Below are 22,076 nucleotides of genomic sequence, written 5' to 3'. Positions count from 1 at the left end.
GGCAAATAACTTTCCACAGGCAGCCATTCCTGTGTACAGGATTCCTAAGTTCAAAGGTGTTGTGGGTTTTGCTTTGTCTTTAATGAAACTTGATTTATTTATGACGTGTATGCTGGCCCTTAGCACGAGATTTTTGTGGAGCTTACAATAAGCAAAAAGCAATTGAACTAAAAAGTAAAAACAAGTGTTATAGGGAAATGATAGATACACACCCAAACACAAATCCCCCAGTGAAAAACTGATATTTTTTAAAAAGATACTTGTACATACATAGCCACTCACAGTAGGATTTTCATAGTGCTTGTTACTAAACTTTGGTCCTGACTTTTCCTTCCCCAAGGAGCCCAAGCTGGGAAACAAAAAAGCAGCAAAACCGTATGGTCAAAATAAATAAAAGCATTAATATCTAAAAACATTTGTAAATGTTCATATATTCACAAAATAATTTCAAGGTGGCTGAGAACAGTTACAGATATCAATTTTCCAGGTGAACAGGAATGTTGAATCTTTTTAAATTCCTCCTGTCTCTTAAGCAAAAATGGTGAACTACGGCTGAAGAGGCCCTGTCAACGGTCAGTGCTAACCAGACAGCACCCAGCAGTGACTTCAGCAACAGGGTCTCTCCGGCCCATTACAATCGTACCTTGGAACTCAGACGTTTTAGCTCCTGAATGCCACAAACCCAGGAATGAGTGTTCCAGTTTGCGAACGTTTTTTGGAAGCCAAACGTCCAACGGGGCTTCCGATTGATCAGAAGCCATACTTTGGTTTCCGAATGTTTTGGAAGTCAAACGGACTTCCAGAACGGATTCCGTTCGACTTCCAAGGTACGACTGTATAGGACCTGAGATGGTTGTGCAACGCACTACTGTGCCAGCAGTTGCCAAAGCAGCAGATAAAGGGATTAGGGTTGATGGGAAGGAGGCAGGGATTCACTGTTGAGAGGTTAATAGAAGGGGCCGCAATGATGCTTCAAGTCCCTTGCATCTGCCAAGATGGGAATTAGTGGTGGGTTTATCCTTGCATGGGCACAGCACATCTGAGGTTCATTTCCCTAAACTGTCAGGCTGCATTTTAATTGGTGTCCGCGTTAGGAACCGAAGTGCCATGATTGTATAGCAGAACAAAAACACAAGTACAATAATTGTTGTTGTTTAGTCATTTAGTCGTGTCCAACTCTTCGTGACCCCATGGACCAGAGCACGCCTGGCACTCCTGTCTTCCACTGCCTCCTGCAGTTTGGTCAAACTCATGCTGGTAGCTTCAAGAACACTGTCCAACCATCTCGTCCTCTGTCGTCCCCTTCTCTTTGTGCCCTCCATCTTTCCCAACATCAGGGTCTTTTCCAGGGAGTCTTCTCATGAGGTGACCAAAGTATTGGAGCCTCAGCTTCAGGATCTGTCCTTCCAGTGAGCACTCAGGGCTGATTTCCTTCAGAATGGATAGGTTTGATCTTCTTGCAGTCCATGGGACTCTCAAGAGTCTCCTCCAGCACCATAATTACAGGTCCTTTTAGAAACTGCAGATAGCAAGCACCATAGCCAGTGGGCCATTTAACCTCCCTCTCTCTGCCTGTCTTGGCATGTGTGTGCATCGTACCAAAGAAAACACTTGTTTTAGAAATACTGTCATTCCCACAAGTTTTAATAAATTGAAATAAAAGAATTAAGCTTCCTTTTTTTTAGGAGAGCTGCAACACACCACGGTTCTAGAGTTGTTAATTGTGAGTTTCCCATCTCACGAAGGAACATACCTTAATTCAAATGCTGTGAGCCAGCATAAATTTAATAGCCACTAGTAATCAAAATTCATCCATTGCCCCTTTAACCTCATTGTGTTCCTTGAACACTGGGGTGCTGAACAGACCTTACTATTTAGGAAGTGGGCTGTGGTGGCAGTTGCCCATTACTGGTAGGGCCGAAGGCAAGGAGGCCACCAGTAGGTGGCGCCAGAGATGGAAGCTTGTACCTTCCAGATCCTGTTGGATTGCATCTTGACTCCCTGATGCAGCCCAAACCTGCCTATCCTGACGGCCCTTACATTCTGCAGTCTTAGTAGGTTTTGGGGAAAGCCTTAATCCCTCTGACCCTAATGAGAGATTCCAGGAAAGCCCATCACTATTACTGAGTTGTGGGTCTTCCCTATAAAATGAATGCCTTCTTACGTGCAGAAGTAGGAAACATGAGAGAGTGGAGTGGAATTAATGGGTATTTAATTAGCCCAACAGAAGAGGATGATGATGATAATAATAATAATAATATTTTTTCATTTTTACCCCACCCATCTGGCTGAATTTCCCCAGCCACTCTGGGCAGCTTCCAACAAAGATTAAAAATACATTTAAAAAACTTCCCTAAATACACTGTACTTCATTAAGGCTAACAGCGTTCTGGGAAATTGACAATGCAAAGTTATCGAAGAACGTTTTACTGGCAAACCCCATTAAAGAGAAACATCCCAGCACGGGACTCCCTGGGTCCAGCACGGGGTGGGGGGCACGTGGAAGGCAGGGAATGACTCTGACCACAAGTACTACCCGGAGAATGGCAGTGTTTAATTTAATTCATAAATAACAGCGAGTCTGATTTTTTAAAAACCAAAACAAATGCAACTTTCTCCGTAGTTTCTGCTCACCCTGCAGAAATCGCAGCGCCACCTTAAATAGTAGGCAGGTTCTTAAAGCTCCAGTAGCAGCAGCAGCAGACTTCGCAATCAGGCCCTTCCCTGTGTTCCTAAATCAGACCTGCCGCTCTGCCTAGCCCAGTGTTGTCTACACGGACTGGCAGCAGCTCCCCAGACTTTCCAAATAAGGGAGTCCCTGGAGATGTCGCGGATTGAAGCCGGGCCCCTTCTGCAAGCCAAGCAGCCGCTCCAAAGCAGGAACTGTGCAACGCTGCTTTCACTAACACCATGCTTCTCTTTGCAAAAAAACCAAAACACCACCCAGCAAACCGGACACCCCACCTACCCCCGAGAAGCGGATCGCTTGCACTCCCTGGTTGCTCGCTCAGCAGCTCAGCGCGAGAATCTTAATCGCAGAGTCCTGGGTTCGAATCCCGCGCGGCGGGGGAAATTCCTGCAATGAGGGGGGGGGGTTGCGCTAGATCCCGCGTGGTCCCTTCCCACTGTGCGATCTTCGGGGAAAGCAAAAGCGAGGCAGCCCCAATCCTGGCAGCTGCCTCTTCCTCCACCTCCTTTTCCGCCCGTCCCTCCTTCAAGCATTAAAAGCCAATGGCGAGCCCGTGACGCTGGCTGCGTGGCTAGGGGCTGCCCCACCTCCGCTCGCGGGAAAAGGGGGCGGCGGCGGCGCCCGCCTTGGCTAGCTGGATCGGATCGGCTCCCGGCAGTATATAGAAGAAGCCCTGGCTGGGGATCCGGCGGCGGCAGCAGTAGCGATCTGGCAATTTCCTCCAGCTCCTGCTTCCTTTGCACTTGGATCAACTCGCCCCCCCCACCTGCCAGTTCTGCTGCTTTTGCAAAACTGTCCCGTCTGTCGGTGGGTCGGATCCTGCAACCATCATGTCTCCATCCTCGACGCCCTTCGCCAGCCCATTCGCCAGACCTCGCTGCTTGGCTGCAGCGGCTCCGGCGGGCAAAACCAAACTTACCCATCCGGGCAAAGCCATCTTAGCAGGTAAACAAACCGGAGTGGCTGCAGAAATCTTTTATATTGTGACTTTGTTGGACGGGGTGGGGGGAATGGATCTGCTCTAAAGTGGATCGGCTCTCAAAGCTTGCTGCATTTATTTTTTTAAAAAAACGTGCCGCAAAAAAAATCGCCTTGAACTTTATCCCCCCCCCCTACTGCGCCCCACCCTCTAGGAAAAGTTTGCAACTCAAAACTTCCCCCTTCCCAAAGCGGGTTTTGTTAAGAGCTCCTCGTTTGGGGAGGGATCCCTGCTTCTTGATTTATACCCAAAGTTCTCTTTTGCAAGAGCAAGTCTGAGCTGGTGGAAAGAATCGTGCAAAGATCAGATGGTGCCGCTTTGCGAGGTGTGTGTGTTTTTGTGCGTCTTATTATCTCTCCCCTCCAGCCGCCGCCTTTCCTCTCTTTTTTTTTTGCAACCGGTAGTACATGAAACAACAAGCCACTCGCGACCCCGCCCCTTCTCGGGTGCTGTTCATTGCTGATTGGCCGATGGGAATGGGCTGCGCCCCGCGCGAGCCTCTCTGTTGTTGACTAGTTGGCTGGATGCTCAAGTTCCTAGTCCCTGGGGTTTGCTTTGCCTCTTGAGCTATGGGAGTAGCCGCCTATCTGGGGAAACAGTTAATGGGCCCTTCCGCAATGGTGTTCCGTTGTGGGTGCGTTCTGCAAAACGTTCTAGACGAGATGACAGTGGATTTAATTCTAATTTATTACTGTACAGTGGTACCTCGGGTTACAGACGCTTCAGGTTACATACGCTTCAGGTTACAGACTCCGTTAACCCAGAAATAGTGCTTCAGGTTAAGAACTTTGCTTCAGGATGAGAACAGAAATTGCACGGCAGCAGCAGGAGGCCCCATTAGCTAAAGTGGTGCTTCAGGTTAAGAACAGTTTCAGGTTAAGTACGGATCTCCGGAACAAATTAAGTACTTAACCCGAGGTACCACTGTAGCCGCCTTTCTAGGGAAACAGTTAATGGGCCCTTCTGCAATGGTGTTCCGTTGTGGGTGCGTTCTGCAAAGCGTTCTAGATGAGATAACAATGCATCGACAGTGGATTTAATTCTGATCTATTACTGTACAGCGGTACCTCGGGTTACATACACTTCAGGTTACATACGCTTCAGGTTACAGACTCCGCTAACCCAGAAATAGTACCTCGGGTTAAGAACTTTGCTTCAGGATGAGAACAGAAAGCATGCTCCGGCGGCGCAGCAGCAGTGGGAGGCCCCATTAGCTAAAGTGGTGCTTCAGGTTAAGAACAGTTTTAGGTTAAGTACGCACCTCCGGAACAAATTAAGTACTTAACCCGAGGTACCACTGTACTTGTTCCCTGTGGCTACCATATTGTCGGTTTCTGGAGTGGCACAGCAAAAGAGTGGACTCTCCGCTAGAACATTTGTGGTGTGAAAAGCTATAGGATTTCATCAGGAAGTTCTAGGACATGGGTAGGCAAACTGAGGCCCTGGGGTCAGATCCGGCCCAATCGCCTTCTAAATCCGGCCCCCGGACAGTCCAGGAATCAGTGTGTTTTTACATGAGTAGAATGTGTCCTTTTATTTAAAATGCATCTCTGGGTTATTTGTGGGGCATAGGAATTCGTTCATTTCCCTCCCCCCCAAAAATATAGTCCGGCCCCCCACAAGGTATGAGGGACAGTGGACCGGCCCCCTGCTGAAAAAGTTTACTGACCCCTCTTCTAGGATATGCGCTGGTTGGAAAGTAAGTACAGTTACATACCTCAGGTTACATATGCTTCAGGTCACAGACTCCGCTAACTCAGAAATAGTACCTCGGGTTAAGAACTTTACTTCAGGGTAAGAACAGAAATTGGGTTCTGGCCGTGCGGCAGCAGCAGAAGGCCCCATTAGCTGAAGTGGTGCTTCAGGTTAAGCACAGTTTCAGGTTAAGAACGGACCTCCGGAACGAATTAAGTACTTAACCCGAGGTACCACTGTATGTGCAACAGCCCCAAAACTTTTGCAGGTGCAAATAATATTGATGCATAACCAATGAAAAGCACCTAATGTTCTCTGGACTTTTAATGCAATGCCTGGTGCTTTGGTTTTGACACCTAAAAATCTGGCTGCTTCCAAAGACTTGTCTTTTCCGTATCTGCTCAACAACACTTCTTTTGGAGGGTCTTCTTCCTGATTGGTGGTTAAAATGACTATTTGTTAGTTCTGGTGCTTGAGGATAATGGCAGATGCTTAGCAAAAAAAGTTTTTGTTTAAAAATAATAATTCCTAAAGCCATGTTTCTTTCTTTTTAAATTTGATTTTCTATCGATACAACTGAAAAAAAGGAAAGAAAGCAAAAATACAAACAAAAATAACAATAAAGCGAACATTGGTCATAGAGCTATAGACCCGACCTCCAGTCTATTCCTTATTTCATTTATGTATTACTTGTTGCCCATATACACTTTTATCATAATTTAACTAATTCTAAATATTTCTTAAGCCTCATGTCTAACTTGAAACTATTACTGCGAAATTCTTCAAATGCTGCAACAGAATTTAAACTGCTATAATTATAAACTTTAAAGACCTCCCATTTTGAAACAAATTCCTGTTTTGGTTTATTTTTTATTTTTTTCTAAAGCCGTGTTTCGATGGTTAGGTGAGCCTTTGGTCTGATCCCACTCATCTTATGATGAACTACAAAACGCTTCACAGTTTGGGATCTGTTTACTTGAGAGACTGCCTTCTCCCATGTATTCCCAACTCAACTGCTTTGATTTGAGAAAACTGGCACAGTTACTGGTTCCACATAAAACACCTGCACTTCTGAGAAATCAATATTTTAGTGTGGCAGCACAGGTAGACTTTGGAACTCCCTGCTTGTTGACACCAGGCAGACGCCTTCACTACTTTTTTTTAATTTTCTTTTTGGTGCCTGCAAAAATAAACAACTATCTGATTTTTAGAAGACATCTGAAGGCAGCCCTGTTTAGGGAAGCTTTTAATATTTGATTAATTACTGTATTTTAATATTTTGCTGGAAGCCATCCAGAGTGGCTGGGGAAACCCAGCCAGATGGGCAGGGTATAAATAATAATAATAATAATAATAATAATAATAATAATAATAATAATAATAATAATAATAAATGTTTGTTTTGGCAAGCCCATCCAAACATGTGAAATGTGGACATGCATTTTAATCTGCTTTTTAGCATAAGATTCATTTGTAATTATTTTTTAATATTTTAAATAGTTGTGTGTAACTTCTTTTACTGATGAAATGAAAACGGTTATAAAACATCAAATTGTTATAATGAGAAATGCGAGATGGAATACAGTTTTTCATAACAAAACAGTTTCTTATTAGAGCAGCATTATAAAGGAAGAGAAAATGAGCAGCTCGTATATTAATATGAATGTTTCGGACTGTTGGTAGATCTCTGTCCTCCGTAAAACTGTTATATCCCCTATTAAAGCTATCTAAGGCTGTATACATATCATACTTTTAAAGTGCACACACTCCAAGAATTCTGGGAGCTGTAGCTTACCCCCAAAGAGCTATAACTCCCAGTACCCTTAACAAACTACAGTTTCCGGGGTGCTGCTTTTTCTAGGTGCTTTAAATGTATGGTGTGCTTTCAGCCTAGGCCTATAAAATGACTCCAATTTCTGGAGCCTTTTGTCAATTTTTTTTTGGGGGGGAGATTCCCTTACTCCAGTTTCCTTCCAAATATTAGAATGCATATTTTTCTCTTAATTTTAGAACAGTTCCCCCCAGTGATGGCTGCTCTGGGGTTTGTGTTTCGGCATTAATCTTGCACCAGCAGCTCTGTAGACACGGCTGTTTGAACAAGCTGGGCTCTCCCCTTCTTGCAAAGCCAGTTGCGACATATCTGCAAGCGAGCAAGAGCGCATGGCTAGCGTTGTTCCAGCGCTTAATTGCATTAAACAAGCTGATCTGCCAGAGAAAGGTAATCAGCTGCCTCCCGGCCGCCAGTCTAAGAGGACTGGCGGGAATTAATTCAGGGGATGCCTTTATCTTGTTAAAAATGCTTCTTATCCAACTCTAGAGCAGCCAAGAACATAGGAGGCTGTCTTGCATCGAACTAGACCATGGGTCTATATTGCTCAGTACTGCTTACACTGGTTGGCAGCAGCTTTCCTGGGATCCAGACAGGAAACATTCCCAAACTTTGTTGGAGGCGCCAGGAATTGAACCAGGCAGAATTGAAACAGGAGACAGGGCAGATGTTCTGTCACGGAGCTGTGGCTCTTCCCCAATATCCGAGGAGCACAAACTTGTACAAAGTCAAACCAGTGGTCATCTTGCATAGTATTGTCTGCACTGACTGCCAGCAGCTTTTCGGGGCAAGCCTCTTTCCTTGTCTTACCTGGAGAATTCAGCGTTAGAAACTCGGGTATATAACCTGGGGGCCAAATGGCAGCTAGAATCTACGTTGCAGCCGCCACAACAGAATGTCTATTGGCCAGGGAGGTTGGGCTGGATTACCCTCGAGATCCCTTCCAGTGCTACCTGAAGGAGTGTCTCCACCCCCATCGTTCCGCCTGGACACTGAGGTCCAGCTCCGAGGGTCTTCTGGCAGTTCCCTCCTGCGAGAAGCGAAGTTACAGGGAACCAGGCAGAGGGCCTTCTTGGTGGTGGTGCCTGCCCTGTGGAATGTCTTCCCACCAAATGTCAAGGAAATGAACAACTATCTGACTTTTAGAAGACATCTGAAGGCAGCCCTGTTTAGGGAAGTTTTTATGTCTGATGTTTTATTGCGTTTTCGATATCCTGTTGGGACGCGGGTGGCGCTGTGGGTTAAACCACAGAGCCTAGGGCTTGCCGATCAGAAGGTTGGCAGTTCAAATCGCCACGACGGGGTGAGGTCCCGTTGCTCAGTCCCTTCTCCTACCAACCTAGCAGTTCGAAAGCATGAACTGCAAGTAGATAAATAGGTACCGCTCTGGCGGGAAGGTAAACGGTGTTTACGTGCGCTGCTCTGGTTCGCCAGAAGCGGCTTAGTCCTGCTGGCCACATGACCCGGAAGCTGTATGCTGGCTCCCTCGGCCAATAAAGCGAGATGAGCACCGCAACCCCAGAGTTGTCTGCGACTGGACCTAATGGTCAGGGGTACCTTTACCTTTTAATATCCTGTTGGAAGCTGCCCAGAGTGGCTGAGAGGCCTGACCAGGGTATAATAATAATAACAATTCTACGCTTATATTATCTCAGCAACATTGCTTGACAATTCCCTAGTCCCAGTATGCAAGAAGGGAACACACACAGTGGAAATGGAAATGGTATTAACTGTGGACTAGGAGAGAGGTTTTTGAACTGTGGTTGCTAACCTGGCCCCCAGAAATCTCCACTTCGTCGCAATCGGACCTGCGGCAGTAGCAAAATGCACCTGGCACCTGGCTAATTTTGAACACTGCTGGAGACAGATCTGGGACCTCTGCATGCAAAGGATGCGCTCTAAAACTGAGCTGAGACCCTCCGCATAAAGTACGAGTGGGGAATATGTGTCCTTCTGGAAGTTGGGTGTGTGTGTTGTTGGTTGGTTTCTGTTCTTGTTTTTATTACGTGTTTTCCATTTTTTAAAAAAATACTGTACTTTTATGTTGTGAACTGCCCTGAGATCTATGGATAGAGGACAGTATACAAATTTAAAATAAATACAGTGGTACCTCGGGTTACAGACACTTCCCGTTACAGACGCTTCAGGTTACAGACTTTGCTAACCCAGAAATAGTACCTGAATAGTACTATTGTGTTCTCAGGATGAGAACAGAAATCGTGCTCTGGCGGCAGTGGGAGGCCCCATTAGCTAAACCTGAGGTACCTCAGGTTAAGAACAGTTTCAGGTTAAGAACGGACCTCCGGAACGAATTAAATTCTTAACCCGAGGTACCACTGTAAACGCCCATCCTCCCTGACCATCGGCCATGTTGACCGGGGCTGATGGGCGTTGGAGTCCAACAACTTACGGAAGCGGTGCCATGTTGACTAGCTCTGGTCTACACTGACCTGCATTAGTTCTCCAAAGCTTCAGCCTGTCGTTTTTACCGGCCCTGACTGAAGATGCTTGGAGAATTGTAGGTTGGGAACTGACAGGCATTGCGTCAAAACTGTCCTGCAGAATGTTATCTCTTTTCCTTCCGTTCACCTGTCCTAGGATCTGAAAGTACCTTTTCGTCACCAGCCAGACTTCCCATCCCTGGGCTCAGTTGGGAGTGAAAAGTGTAGTAATTTGGCACCTGTCCTTATATTCCCAGATTGCCACTCCATCTCAATTGACTCCTTTTGGCCCCATCTGAACCGTGCATTTAAAGCAGTGTCATACTCCATTCAGCAAACAAACAGTGCATATTAGCAAAATATGCTCAAACTGCACCAATGTAGCTCGTAAGTGTCATGGAGCACAAAAATGCCAACAAACCGGACAAATAAAATTGCACACCAACCCCGCTTACCCTTTGCCCTCCCCCCGCTCCTGATCAACCCCCCTTGCTTTGCCCCACCCTCCTTGCCAATCTCCCACAACTCACCTCAAGCCCCTCCTTCTTTTTAAAGGCAGCGGGAAGCCCTTCGCAAAGGCTCTCCCCCCTTTGTTAAACCTCTCTGCAGGCACATTTGCCAAAGTGGGAGAGACACCTCCATTAAACAACTTGCCTGGACCAGCCAGCCGTTCCCCACAGTGCAGTTGGTGTGACTGCAGAGCGTGACGACATCCTACATCTTTTATGTGTATGGGAAGATAAACTGTCACAAAACCCAAAGACGTTTTGACCTTGGTCTTCCTCACGGGTCTCCATGCTGCCTACTTGACAACTGATTGCATTATTGTGCTTAGGATATAAATAGATGTGTATTGCTTTTCCCCTCACCATTCTTTAAACCCATTCCTTTGGGGGGGGGTATGAATTCACATTAGTTTCCCACTGCTTTCTTTTATCCCAATCTTTTTAGCACACCCTGCCACTGGGTCAAGTCTTTACTTGCCGCCACCAACGTATTTGCTTGGCTCTTAAATTTCTCTGTCCCAGGGAGGTAGCGGTTAAAACCAGTTCCCTTTTTGGAGAGGAGGCCTTGGTGGTTTTATTCTGTGAGCACACACAGGTTTGAAATGATCCATCCGTCACCCTCCCTCGCTTTTGTGGGCACCTCTTCCTGACAGCTGGCTGACGTTGCCAGCATGTACCCTTCATTTTTCAGTTTGAAAGGTTGCGCGCTCTGAATACGGAAAAAGGGTGTTCGTCTCCATGCCCAGAACACACTAAAAGAGCGATTCTGACGAGAGAGCATGTTTACAAATCTTGTTTCGTGCGTCCTTGCAAAAATTTGGAATAGTTTTGAGCGATGAAGGGTATGAGAGCACCTGGGGGCAGAGAGAGTGGGGGGCTTCGTAGAGGTAAGAAAGGGAGACCCACTTAAGGTGTGGGCTTTGTGTGAGTAGGCCAGCGATCCGGCAAAATGAGTGTAATAAAGGCTTGATTGTGGCCGTGAAAAGAACAAAGGCTGTCTTGAAAAGCTGAGTGGTTGTTTTTTTCCACACAGACTAGTCCGGTGGAATTCAGATTTTTCAGCTGCCAAGGAATGCTATTAATGTCGATCCATCTGTCAAGGATGGTTTGCATATTGCAGAGGGATGTGAGCAGAATGTGTATCCCCAAAACACACGGGAGTCTCTTGGGTATTCCCTTTGCTTGCACAAGCAGCGCATCCTTGAGTGCTCGAAGCACGCAGCCATAGCTGTTCTTTATAGAGGACCATGGGTTGTGGTGAAGCAACAGCGTCCTTTGGGACAATCCATCTGCTGATAACAGTAATCCAATGAAAAGGCCTGGTAGATCAACCATTACTTACAGTGCTGTGGGCAGCGGGGGGCAATTTGCAATTTAATGAGGCTAAAACTCAAACCTGCATGTCAACTGAACACTTCTCTGAATTTTTGCAGTGCAAATCTCCAGCCAAATAGTATGTACATATTAGGGGAAAGTCTGCACAAAAACGCATGTATTGGGGAAACTTAACATATACAATTGCTTTATACTGGGGAAACAGCTTGCAAAAAATATGTACGTTGGGGCGAACGGCCTGCAAAAAGCGTGTTTCGTTAGGAGAAATTTGCACTAAGATTGGCTGGTGAATTTTCACAAGATATATATATATATATATATATATATATATATATATATATATATATATATATATATTTAAAGTTGCTAATTGCTGCAAAAATTAGGAGAACTGAATCTGTGTGAAAAATGGAGAGGGAACTGAAATTGACTGATGTATCCATTCCCTAATGCCAAGCCTGATTTGCTTGTAAACTCTCGAGTCAATGTATCATGTTAAGTGAGCCAGTGCTTTGGAAGAGCCAATGCTTTTCTTCCTGAAGGTATTAGATCATCCGGGTTCCTTCTTTCCCTTCCTCCTCATCACCAAAGGAAAGCAGAACGATACGTTTGGCACCAGCTTGGCTGCAGGAGTTGCTGGAAGGAGGCAGACAAGGCGTCATCCAACCATCTTAAGGACTCCACTCCAGATTTGTGCAGAGTTTGCTCCTTAGCTGTTTCTTCTCCTGAAGATATCCTGCAAGGCAGTGGAAGTTTAGGATCAGAGCTTTCCTTCTCCTAGATGGGCTACCTGCCGAGGTTTATGTGGCCCATCTGGTGTACTATGGTGTACTATTATATGATATTTTGGGGTGAGGTTGTCTTATTTGGTGTTTCCTTTTGTTGTCGTTCAGTCGTGTCCGACTCTTCGTGACCCCCTGGACCAGAGCACGCCAGGCACTCCTGTCTTCCACTGCCTCCCGCAGTTTGGTCAAACTCATGCTGGTAGCTTTGACAACACTGTCCAACCATTTCGTCCTCTGTCGTCCCCTACTCCTTGTGCCCTCCATCTTTCCCAACATCAGGGTCTTTTCCAGGGAGTCTTCTCTTCTCATGAGGTGGCCAAAGTATTGGAGTTTCAGCTTCAGGATTTGTCCTTCCAGTGAGCACTCAGGGCTGATTTCCTTCAGAACGGATAGGTTTGATCTTCTTGCAGTCCACGGGACTCTCAAGAGCAGGGGTAGGCAACCTAAGGCCCGGTCCAGGAATCAGCGTGTTTTTACATGAGTAGAATGTGTCCTTTTATTTGAAATGTGTCTCTGGGTTATTTGTGCAGCCTGCCTGATGTTTTTACATGAGTAGAGTGTGTGCTTTTATTTAAAATGCATCTCTGGGTTATTTGTGGGGTATAGGAATTCATTCATCCCCCCCCCAATATAGTCCAGCCCCCCCCCCAAGGTCTGAGGAATGGTGGACCGGCCCACGGCTGAAAAAGGTTTGTGACCCCTGCTCAAGAGTCTCCTCCAGCACCATAATTCAAAAGCATCAATTCTTCGGCGATCAGCCTTCTTTATGGTCCAGCTCTCACTTCCATCTGCTTTCCTTTTATTTAGATGTAATGTTTCTGGCACTTTATAGCGCAGGACAGATGGCAAATAAATCACGCTAGTTGCTGGGGAACACCAGCGAGAAACGGGGTTTGTGGGATCCCTATTTGCATTTGGTTGGCCGCTGTGAGATCTTGGACTGATCCAATTTTGTTCTTCTGAGGATTCAAGGTCGGTGGGGGCTTTAGCCATCAAGTAGAAATCTGTAAAAGCAGCCTTGAGCTTTTTCACATCCTTTGTCTGAAATGCTAGAAAAACCCCTTTGTCATACTTGCTAATGCATTCCCCCCCTCTTCTTAATAGCAAAGAGATTGTGCAAACGAGAGACACGTGAAGTACAGGCCAGTTCCTGTAAAATGAGGGACAGAACAGGTTGCTTCACCATCCCTGTGTTATCTTCTGCGATTGTTGACCCACCGTGTTTACCAGTCCAGTTTTCTGAGCAAACTCTGTGCTCAGAAGAAGGCTCCCATTTCGTACTTTCCAGTATTTTCCACTCTTGCCTCCCTGCATTGTGTTCTGGGCGTAAGAGTCTCTTTTATCATTGGACTGTAACATCTTAAATGACAGGCCCCAGGACTTTCTGGAAAGGAGAGATGTTGGCAGGGGCTTGGAATAGGTTGCCTTGATGAGCCGACTCGGCGCTGCAAATGAAGAATTCTCCCGTCTGATTTATAGCAAAGGCGTCTGATTAGATTGGAGTGTTACCCCCCTCCTTCTGCCCCACTCTCCCAAGTGTTTGATGGATATCAACCTTGCACGCTTACATTTTTTTATTTCAAAGTCTTGATCAATAGCAGGGCTGGGGGAATGTTTTCGGTTTGGGGGCCTCGTTCGCTTTTAGGCAAGCTTTTGGGGGCCGCATGCTGGAGGTGGACAGAGGAAAAGGTGGGAGAGGCATTGGAAGTGAATCATAGAATATTAGAATTGTAGAGTTCGAAAGGATCCCAAAGGTCATCTAGTCTAACCCCCTGCAATGCAGGAATTTCAGCTAAAGCATCCATGATCCGTAGAGCTGGTGTGTGTGTATGTGTGTGTGTTCTCTGCAGTGTGGGAAAGGTGCATATTCTTATTATTGTTAGCAGATTTGTTTAAATTACCAGATGCAGTCTGGGGAGAAAAGTCCTGTTGGCATTCTACTGAAGAAATCGAACAAAAACAGCGTATAATTTGAGGGGAAAGGAAGTGAGAGGTTTCTTTTTTTGTAAATGTAATCTTTATTGAGTTTTAATATGAACAACATTTATCTAAAGATGTTTGTCGTCCAAACTTCAAGTACAGGTTTTCCCAATTCACTTACGTTAAACCCCCCTCACCAAGAAAGCCAACAAATGCAAGCATATCCCAAAATATACTACTGTACAGCGGTACCTCGGGTTACATACGCTTCAGGTTACATACGCTTCAGGTTACAGACTCCGCTAACCCAGAAATAGTACCTCGGGTTAAGAACTTTGCTTCAGGATGAGAACAGAAATTGTGCTCCGGCGGCACGGCAGCAGCAGGAGGCCCCATTAGCTAAAGTGGTGTTTCAGGCTAAGAACAGTTTCAGGTTAAGAACGGACCTCCGGAATGAATTAAGTACTTAACCTGAGGTACCACTGTACTCTGTATATTCAACAAGGTTTTGTCTTTCTTAGTTCAGGCCTTGTGCATAGCAGGGAGGCATTCAACCAAACATACAAAGGGAAAACTACCTCAGAACTGTGCAGCCAATCAGAGCGCAGTACTGGCTCAGTGAGGATCAAGCCACTCTGCTTGGTTGTTAACCAACCCCTCCATTGCCCCTCCCCTTGCAAGCTGACTTTTGCATTAATATGATTAACCCTTAAGTTACACACCGAATGATCCCTGCTGTTGCACTTCCAGCAGACTTCCTTGAGGACCAAGTCCTGGAATTGAAAATGGGTTCAGGGATAAATTGCAGGCTTCATTTAAGCCCCAGCTTGGCCGAGAGCCCACAAACAACAACAGGCCAGCCAGCTTTGAAGTGTCTGCCTGTACGTGACTTGTCAGCTCTCACTCTTTCACCTCCCCCATTCTTTCAAAGTTACCTGTTTAGTTTTTCCCGCTGGCCATTCTCCAGCCAAACTGCTTGGAGCCAGCTTGCAAAATGGAACTTATAAAAAGAAATTGCAGTGAAATGGCACTGCAATAAAACTGCAATAATGGAGATAAAATCGCAGAACTGGAGGATCAAATAGGCAGCATGAAACTACATGCAGAAAACAAACTCAAAAGTTAAAAAAACTTTCCCCCCCCCACCCCCCTGGTTCTGGAACAAAACTGAGGTTGTAGTGATGACCACCAATATCCTTAAAAGAGGACTTGACAAATTCTTGGGAGAGGGAGGCGATCAATGGCTTCTAGCCAAGATGGCCGTACACTATATCCTCTGCACATCTCTGAATACCAGTTTCTGGAAAACACAAGTTAGGCGAGGTCCTGGTTGTGGACTTCCTATTGCCTGCTGTGAGAACAGGATGCTTCCTGAAGAAACCAGAGGCCTTTCCCCTGGCATGGTCGGCCAATTGGTGCCAAAGAAGGATAGAACTTTCTTTATGTATGCAACAACAGCAGCAAGAATACTTATAGCAAAGCATTGGAAGACACAAGATTTACCCACCCGGGAAGAATGGCAGATGAAGTTGATGGACTACATGGAACTGGCGGAAATGACTGGCAGAATCCGAGACCAGGGAGAAGAGTCAGTGGAAGAAGATTGGAAAAAATTTAAAGACTATTTACAGAAACACTGTAAAATTAATGAATGTTAGAAGGATGCTGGAATGAAGTTATATGGCTTTAGCAGAAATGTTATAAAGAAGTACCGTATTTTTCGCACCATAGGACGCACCGGACAATAGGATGCACCTTGTTTTAGAGGGGGGAGAACAAGGGAAAAAAATTCTTCCGCTCTCTGACCAGCGCCCCTTCAGCAAAGCGGCAGGAAGCGCTGCGCAGAGAGAGGGAGAATTTCCCCCCTCTTGTTTTCCCGCTCTAAAACAAGGTGCCATTTAAGGTGCGTTCAGGCGGCTACCTTGGAAGCCTGGAGAGCTAGAGGGGTCAGTGTGCACCGAGGGCTTCTTTAGCCCCGGGAGAGGGTCGCGAGGGGCTGCTTTAGTCCCGCGCGCGCTCTCCCGGCTGGAGAGGTGATGCGCGGCTATGGAGGCTCCTGCCATAGCCGCGCGTCACCTCTCCAGCCAGGAGAGGGTCGCGAGGGGCTGCTTTAGCTCTGCACGCGCTCTCCTGGCTGGAGAGGTGACGCGTGGTTATGGAGGCTCCTGCCAGAGCCGCGCGTCGCCTCTCCAGCCGGGAGAGGGTCGCGGGGGGCTGCTTTAGCTCCGTGCGCGCTCTCCCGGCTGGAGAGGTGACGCGCGGCTATGGAGGCACCTGCCAGAGCCGCACGTCACCTCTCCAACCGGGAGAGGGTCGCGGGGCTATGGTGTCTTCGCTCCATAGGACGCACACACATTTCCCCTTCATTTTTGAAGGGGAAAAAGTGCGTCCTATAGAGCGAAAAATACTAGGTAGGTAAAAAAGATTGTTAATGGGCCACAGGGGGAAAAAGTAAGGTTAGACTGTGTTAAGATAAATTATAGGACAAAAATTGAGAAAGATGGAAAGGATTTGCTGAAATAGCTAACTGAACTAGAATACAAAAAAGAGAGGTGTGAGGAGGTCGTTGAAACAAGTAAATGAAAGATAAGATACGGAAATATTGGATGTGTTTTTAATTGTTTCTGTTTTTTGTTTCTGTTTTGTCAAGATAAGTAGTGTTTTTCGTTTTTCATGTATTGTATTGTATTGTTTTGCTTTGTTTAACTTTTTTATTTCTTCTTTTTGTAATTTTTAAACTCTTAATAAATATTACTTTTTTAAAAAAGAGAACAGGATGCTGGACATTGCCTTGGCTGGATCCAGCAGGGCCGCAACAGAGGAGGCCCCGTTGTCCTTATACTTACCGTATTTTTCGCTCTGTAAGACGCACCAGACCATAAGACACACCTAGTTTTTGGAGGAGGAAAACAAGAAAAAAAATATTCTGAATCCCAGAAGCCAGAACAGCAAGAGGGATCGCTGTGCAGTGAAAGCAGCAATCCCTCTTGCTGTTCTGGCTTCTGGGGTAGCTGCGCAGCCGGCATTTGCTCCATAAGACGCACACACATTTCCCCTTACTTTTTAGGAGGGAAAAAGTGAGTCTTATAGAGCAAAAAATACAGTATCTCTTTGCTTCCCACCAGCAGCTGCTGGTGCCTTGATTTCATAGGATCAGGGCCAGTCCCTGTTTTTTAGGGGTGGGGGTCGGATGGTGGATTCTTCACTACTGGCAGGTGAGATTAGGAAGGTAAGAATGGTTGCCGTGCCCTCTCTTTACAGGTACAGTCATACTTTGGTTCTCGAACTTCTTAGTTGCCGAACAAATCTTCTCCCGAACGCCGCAAACCTGGAAGTTAGTGTTCCGGTTTGTGAGCGTTTTTTGGAAGCCGAACTTCTGATGCGGCTTCTGCTTGAGCGCAGGAAGCTCCTGCAGCCAATCGGAAGCCGCGCACTGGTTTTCAAACGGTTTCAGGAGTCGCATGGACTAAGTTTGAGAACCAAGGTATGACTCTATTGTTGTTCTGTCCCAGGCCTGTTGTTGTTCCGCATCTTTTGTAAACGACTTGGGCAAAGCAACTGAGGGGGTGCTCATCACATTTGCAGATGGCACCAAACTGGGAGGGGCAGCTGATGCCGCAGAAGACGGAATTGGGATTCATAGATGAACAGATTGGAGAACTGGGCCCAAACTTGGAAAATTTCAGCAGGGACAACTTTAGGTTCTACACACTTAGGCAGGAAGAGCCAGCTGCACGATTATAAGACGGGGGACACCTTGCTAGCCAGTGAAAAGGATTTTGGGGTCTTAGAAGACCACAAGCATAACACGAGCTAACAGTGTGATGCAGCAGCAAAAATCCAATGCTATCCTATGCTGCATCAATAGAAGTACAGTGGTACCTCAGGATGCGAACGGGATCTGTTCTGGAGCCCCGTTTGCATCCTGAATAGAACGTAAGGTGTAACTGTTAAGTTGTGGGTGAACATATCAGACGACACAGCGATTCTTCAGAGAGCTCTTGTTTATTCACAGGCCAGAACAGAACTGAACTGAAGGGTTCAGCCAGCCTGCTTATATAGAGCTCCACTACAAAGCAACAGTAACAACTTTCTGTAACTATCCAATCACTGAACGTCACTTTCAATTCCTTATTTGCATATGTGGACCTGAGTGAAAACTATCTACAGTATCCCCCTGCTGGCCCAGGGTGAGAACTTCATTATATAACAGTGACTGCGTGTCTGTGCTTGCGTGGGTCGTATTTCGCCGCTTCCACGCATGCACGTGATGTCATTTTGACCGTCTGCGCATGCGTGAGCGGCGAAACCCGGAAGTAACGCGCTCCATTACTTCCGGGTCGCTGCGGGGCGCCACCCGAAAATACTTATCCTGAAGCTTATTTATCCTGAGGTATGACTGTATAGTGGTCCCAATCAAGGGAAGTAATCGTACCTCTCTATTCTGCCTTGGTCAGACCACACCTGGACTGCTGTGTCCTGCTCTGGGTGACATCATTTAAGAAGGATATTGAGAATCTAGCACATGTGCAGACAGGGGCGACCAAGAATATAAAGGGTCTGGAAACCAAGCCTTATGAGGAAAAGTTGAGGGAGTTGTTTGTGTTTAGCTTGGAAAAGAGGAGACTGAGAGGAGATATGGTAGCCACCTTCAGATATCTCAAGGGCCGTCACGTGGAGGATGAAGCAAGCTTGTTTTCTCCTGCTATGGAGGGTAGGATCGAGACCGATGGATTTGAGTTACAAGAAAGGAGATTGCGATGAAATATCAGGAAGAACTTTCTGGCAGTAAGAGCTGATAGACAGTGATATGGACTCCTGGTCTCCTCTTCATGGAAGGTTTTCAAGCAGAAGTTGGGGTGCTTTAGTTGAGATTCCTGCATTGCAAGGGGAGTTGAACTTGGGTCAACCTTAAAGGTAAAGGGACCCCTGACCATTAGGTCCAGTCGTGGCCGACTCTGGGGTTGCGGCGCTCATCTCGCTTTACTGGCTGAGGGAGCCGGCATACAGCTTCCGGGTCATGTGGCCAGCATGACTAAGCCACTTCTGGCGAACCAGAGCAGTGTACGGAAATGCCGTTTACCTTCCCGCCGGAGTGGTACCTATTTATCTACTTGCACTTTGACGTGCTTCCAAACTGCTAAGTTGACAGGAGCAGGGACCGAGCAACGGGAGCTCACCCCGTCATGGGGATTCGAACTGCCGACCTTCTGATCGGCAAGTCCTAGGCTCTGTGGTTTAACCCATAGCGCCACCCGCGTCCCGGGTCAGCCTTAGGGTCCCTTCAACTCTATGGTTCTATGACCCAATGGCCGGACTCGGAATAAGGCAGCTTCCTACAGTCCCCTTCAAATATGCCCCCAGTTGTGCTGCTTTTTACTCCTAGACATTGGTTTTTGCCTCTGTTATTCTTGCCTTCCCTCGGTCTGCTGAATTGGCAGTTCGAGAAGCTTCTGCTCAGGCGAAGGAAAGCCATCATCTGCAGAACAAACAAAATGATAGGGTGAGCAGAGAACCGCCTGTGATCAGAGCAGCTAAAAAAATAAAATAAATTGAACTGCCTGGCACAATGCCCAGTCCTTAGGAGCAGACTCTCCTGGTATATGTCTGAGCCATTTAAGACCATGAAGACCTTGAGTGGCCTAATAATAATAATAATAATAATTAATTTATTATTTATATCCCGCCCATCTGGCTGGGCTTCCCAACAAAACATTAAAATACAGTAATGCATCAAACATTAAAAGCTTCCCTAAACAGGGCTGCCTTCAGATGTCTTCTAAAAGTCTGGTAGTTGTTGTTCTCTTTGACATCTGGTGGGAGGGCGTTCCACAGGGCGGGTGCCACCACCGAGAAGGCCCTCTGCCTGGTTCCCTGTAGCTTTGCTTCTCGCAGTGAGGGAACCGTCAGAAGACCCTCGGAGCTGGACCTCAGTGTCCGGGCTGAACGATGGGGTGGAGACGCTCTTTCAGATATACTGGACCGAGGCCGATTAGGGCTTTGAATGGTGCTCGGAAACGTACTGGGAGTCCAGCATTCTGTTCTTACAGTGACCAACCAGAATCCCTGGGGAAGAATGCAAGCAGAATTTGAGCACAATAGCTCTCTCCCCCTCTGGTAACTTCCATCCACTGGGGAGGCAGAGACATCATGACAAAGCATGAAAAAATTTACGCCCTGCAAATAATCTGTGAAACATCACGTATCAAACATTATGCGCTTGGATTAAACAGTCCACGAGTTACGATGACATTTGCCAAGTCCTCGCAATAGAAATGTGGCTTTATTTTGAGTTTGCATTGTGCCGTTTGTAATATATTGGGTGTTGCTTTTAAAGAGGAATAGAGTCTCTAAATGATTTTTAAATTTTATTGTTATTCATGTTTTTATACTGTATTTTATGCCGCTTTTATAATTAAGTGTTTAAAATTTGTTGTTAGCCGCCCTGAGCCCAGTTTTTGAACCGGGAAGGGCGGGGTATAAATAATAATAATAATAATAATAATTATTATTATTATTATTACTACGTGCTGTAACATTTTGTTGCAGTTGTCACCTGGTCATGCATAAAATGTGCAGTTGCTGAGGGCTTGGCCGGTGACACAGACATTATTGGGCATGTGGCTAGCAGCTCATTTCTAGCCCACAGACTTTACTGGGTGTGTTTGTGTGTTGTCTGAACGACAGTTCAGAGTGGTGAATGCTTGGGTGAATGAAGAGGCAGGTTCCCTTTGAAGTTGCTTCTGTGTAGTTTTTAGAAAGCAAATTACTTGTTTGTTCTGAAATTGTTCTATAGGACTTTGGACCGCAATAAAGATTATATATAATTACAGGGACGCGGGTGGCGCTGTGGGTTAAACCACAGAGCCTCTTGGGCTTGCCGATCAGAAGGTCGGCGGTTCGAATCCCCACCACGGAGTGAGCTCCCGTTGCTCGGTCCCTGCTCCTGTCAACCTAGCAGTTCGAAAGCACCTCAAAGTGCAAGTAGATAAATAGGTACCACTCAGGTGGGAAGGTAAACGGCGTTTCCGTGCCCTGCTCTGGTTCGCCAGAAGCGGCTTAGTCATGCTGACCACATGACCCAGAAGCTGTACGCCGGCTCCCTCGGCCAATAAAGCGAGATGAGCGCCACAACCCCAGTCGGCCACGGCTAGACCTAATGGTCAGGGGTCCCTTTACCTTTTATAATTACTTAGGATTTGAACTGTGCTCTCCCAGGTCCTCTTCAGGCACTAACCACTGCACCACACTGCCTCTTTGAACAGAATGGGCACCCAACTGCCTCAAATAGCCCCTGGTACATGATGCTTAGTGCAACTGCAGAAACCTTTCACGTCCTATGTGTTTCTCTCCCTCCCATGAGGACTTTGAACCCATCGATTTGGTTCTTGCAACGGGGCAAATGTCCTGGACTTGAATCCCCTCTTCTGCAATCTCCGGGGCAGGCGATGAGTGGCGTTTGGACTGTGCGTGCTTAATCTTTAGCTCGGAGCCAAAGGAGAAACTGTGCTGAAGGTCACGGCCGGTTATATCTCATTGGCGGTGAAAAATGTCGCCTGAGATCACTGACACCAAAATTGCCCTTTCCCCTCCCTGGCTGATCAGCGGTGGTTGGGGTTTTTTTGCTTGTTTGAAAGCTGGCAAAAAGATTTCGCTCGGCTCCCCGTGGGTTGCTACCACAACCTGTTCCCATCCTATCATGTTCTCTTAAGAATATAAGAGCCTTAAGAAGATAAGAGCCATCTAGTCCAGGATCCTGTTCTCACAGTGGCCAACCAAATGCCTAGGGAAAGATCAAAATCAAGACCCAAGTTCAAGAGCCCTCTTCCTTCCTGAGCAGCGTTCGAAATTCGCCAGGCGCATTTCGCACCTGGCTCTCGGCCACTTGGAACCAAGTG

The 22,076-nt window shown here is 46.5% G+C and overlaps 1 protein-coding gene across 2 annotated transcripts in view; it reads left to right on the top strand.

The window, feature by feature from the left end:
• The first annotated feature begins 3,331 nt into the window (after positions 1 to 3,331).
• SLC25A1 (solute carrier family 25 member 1) overlaps positions 3,332 to 22,076 on the top strand; it is a 56,537-nt gene continuing 37,792 nt past the window's right edge. For both annotated transcript variants that reach the window (XR_014163856.1, XM_081893471.1), the window contains exon 1: positions 3,332 to 3,634. Coding sequence is in view for 1 of the 2 variants with exons in the window: in XM_081893471.1 (XP_081749597.1) it covers positions 3,520 to 3,634 (115 nt within the window). In the remaining variant the exon portion in view is untranslated. The remainder of the gene's footprint in view (positions 3,635 to 22,076) is intronic.

The sequence above is a fragment of the Podarcis melisellensis genome, assembly GCF_964234715.1.
Source record: "Podarcis melisellensis genome assembly, chromosome: 16".
In the NCBI taxonomy this organism is placed as follows: Eukaryota; Metazoa; Chordata; class Lepidosauria; order Squamata; family Lacertidae; genus Podarcis; species Podarcis melisellensis.
Note: the sequence above shows the minus strand (reverse complement) of the source record. Positions and strands in the feature narration are given on the sequence as shown.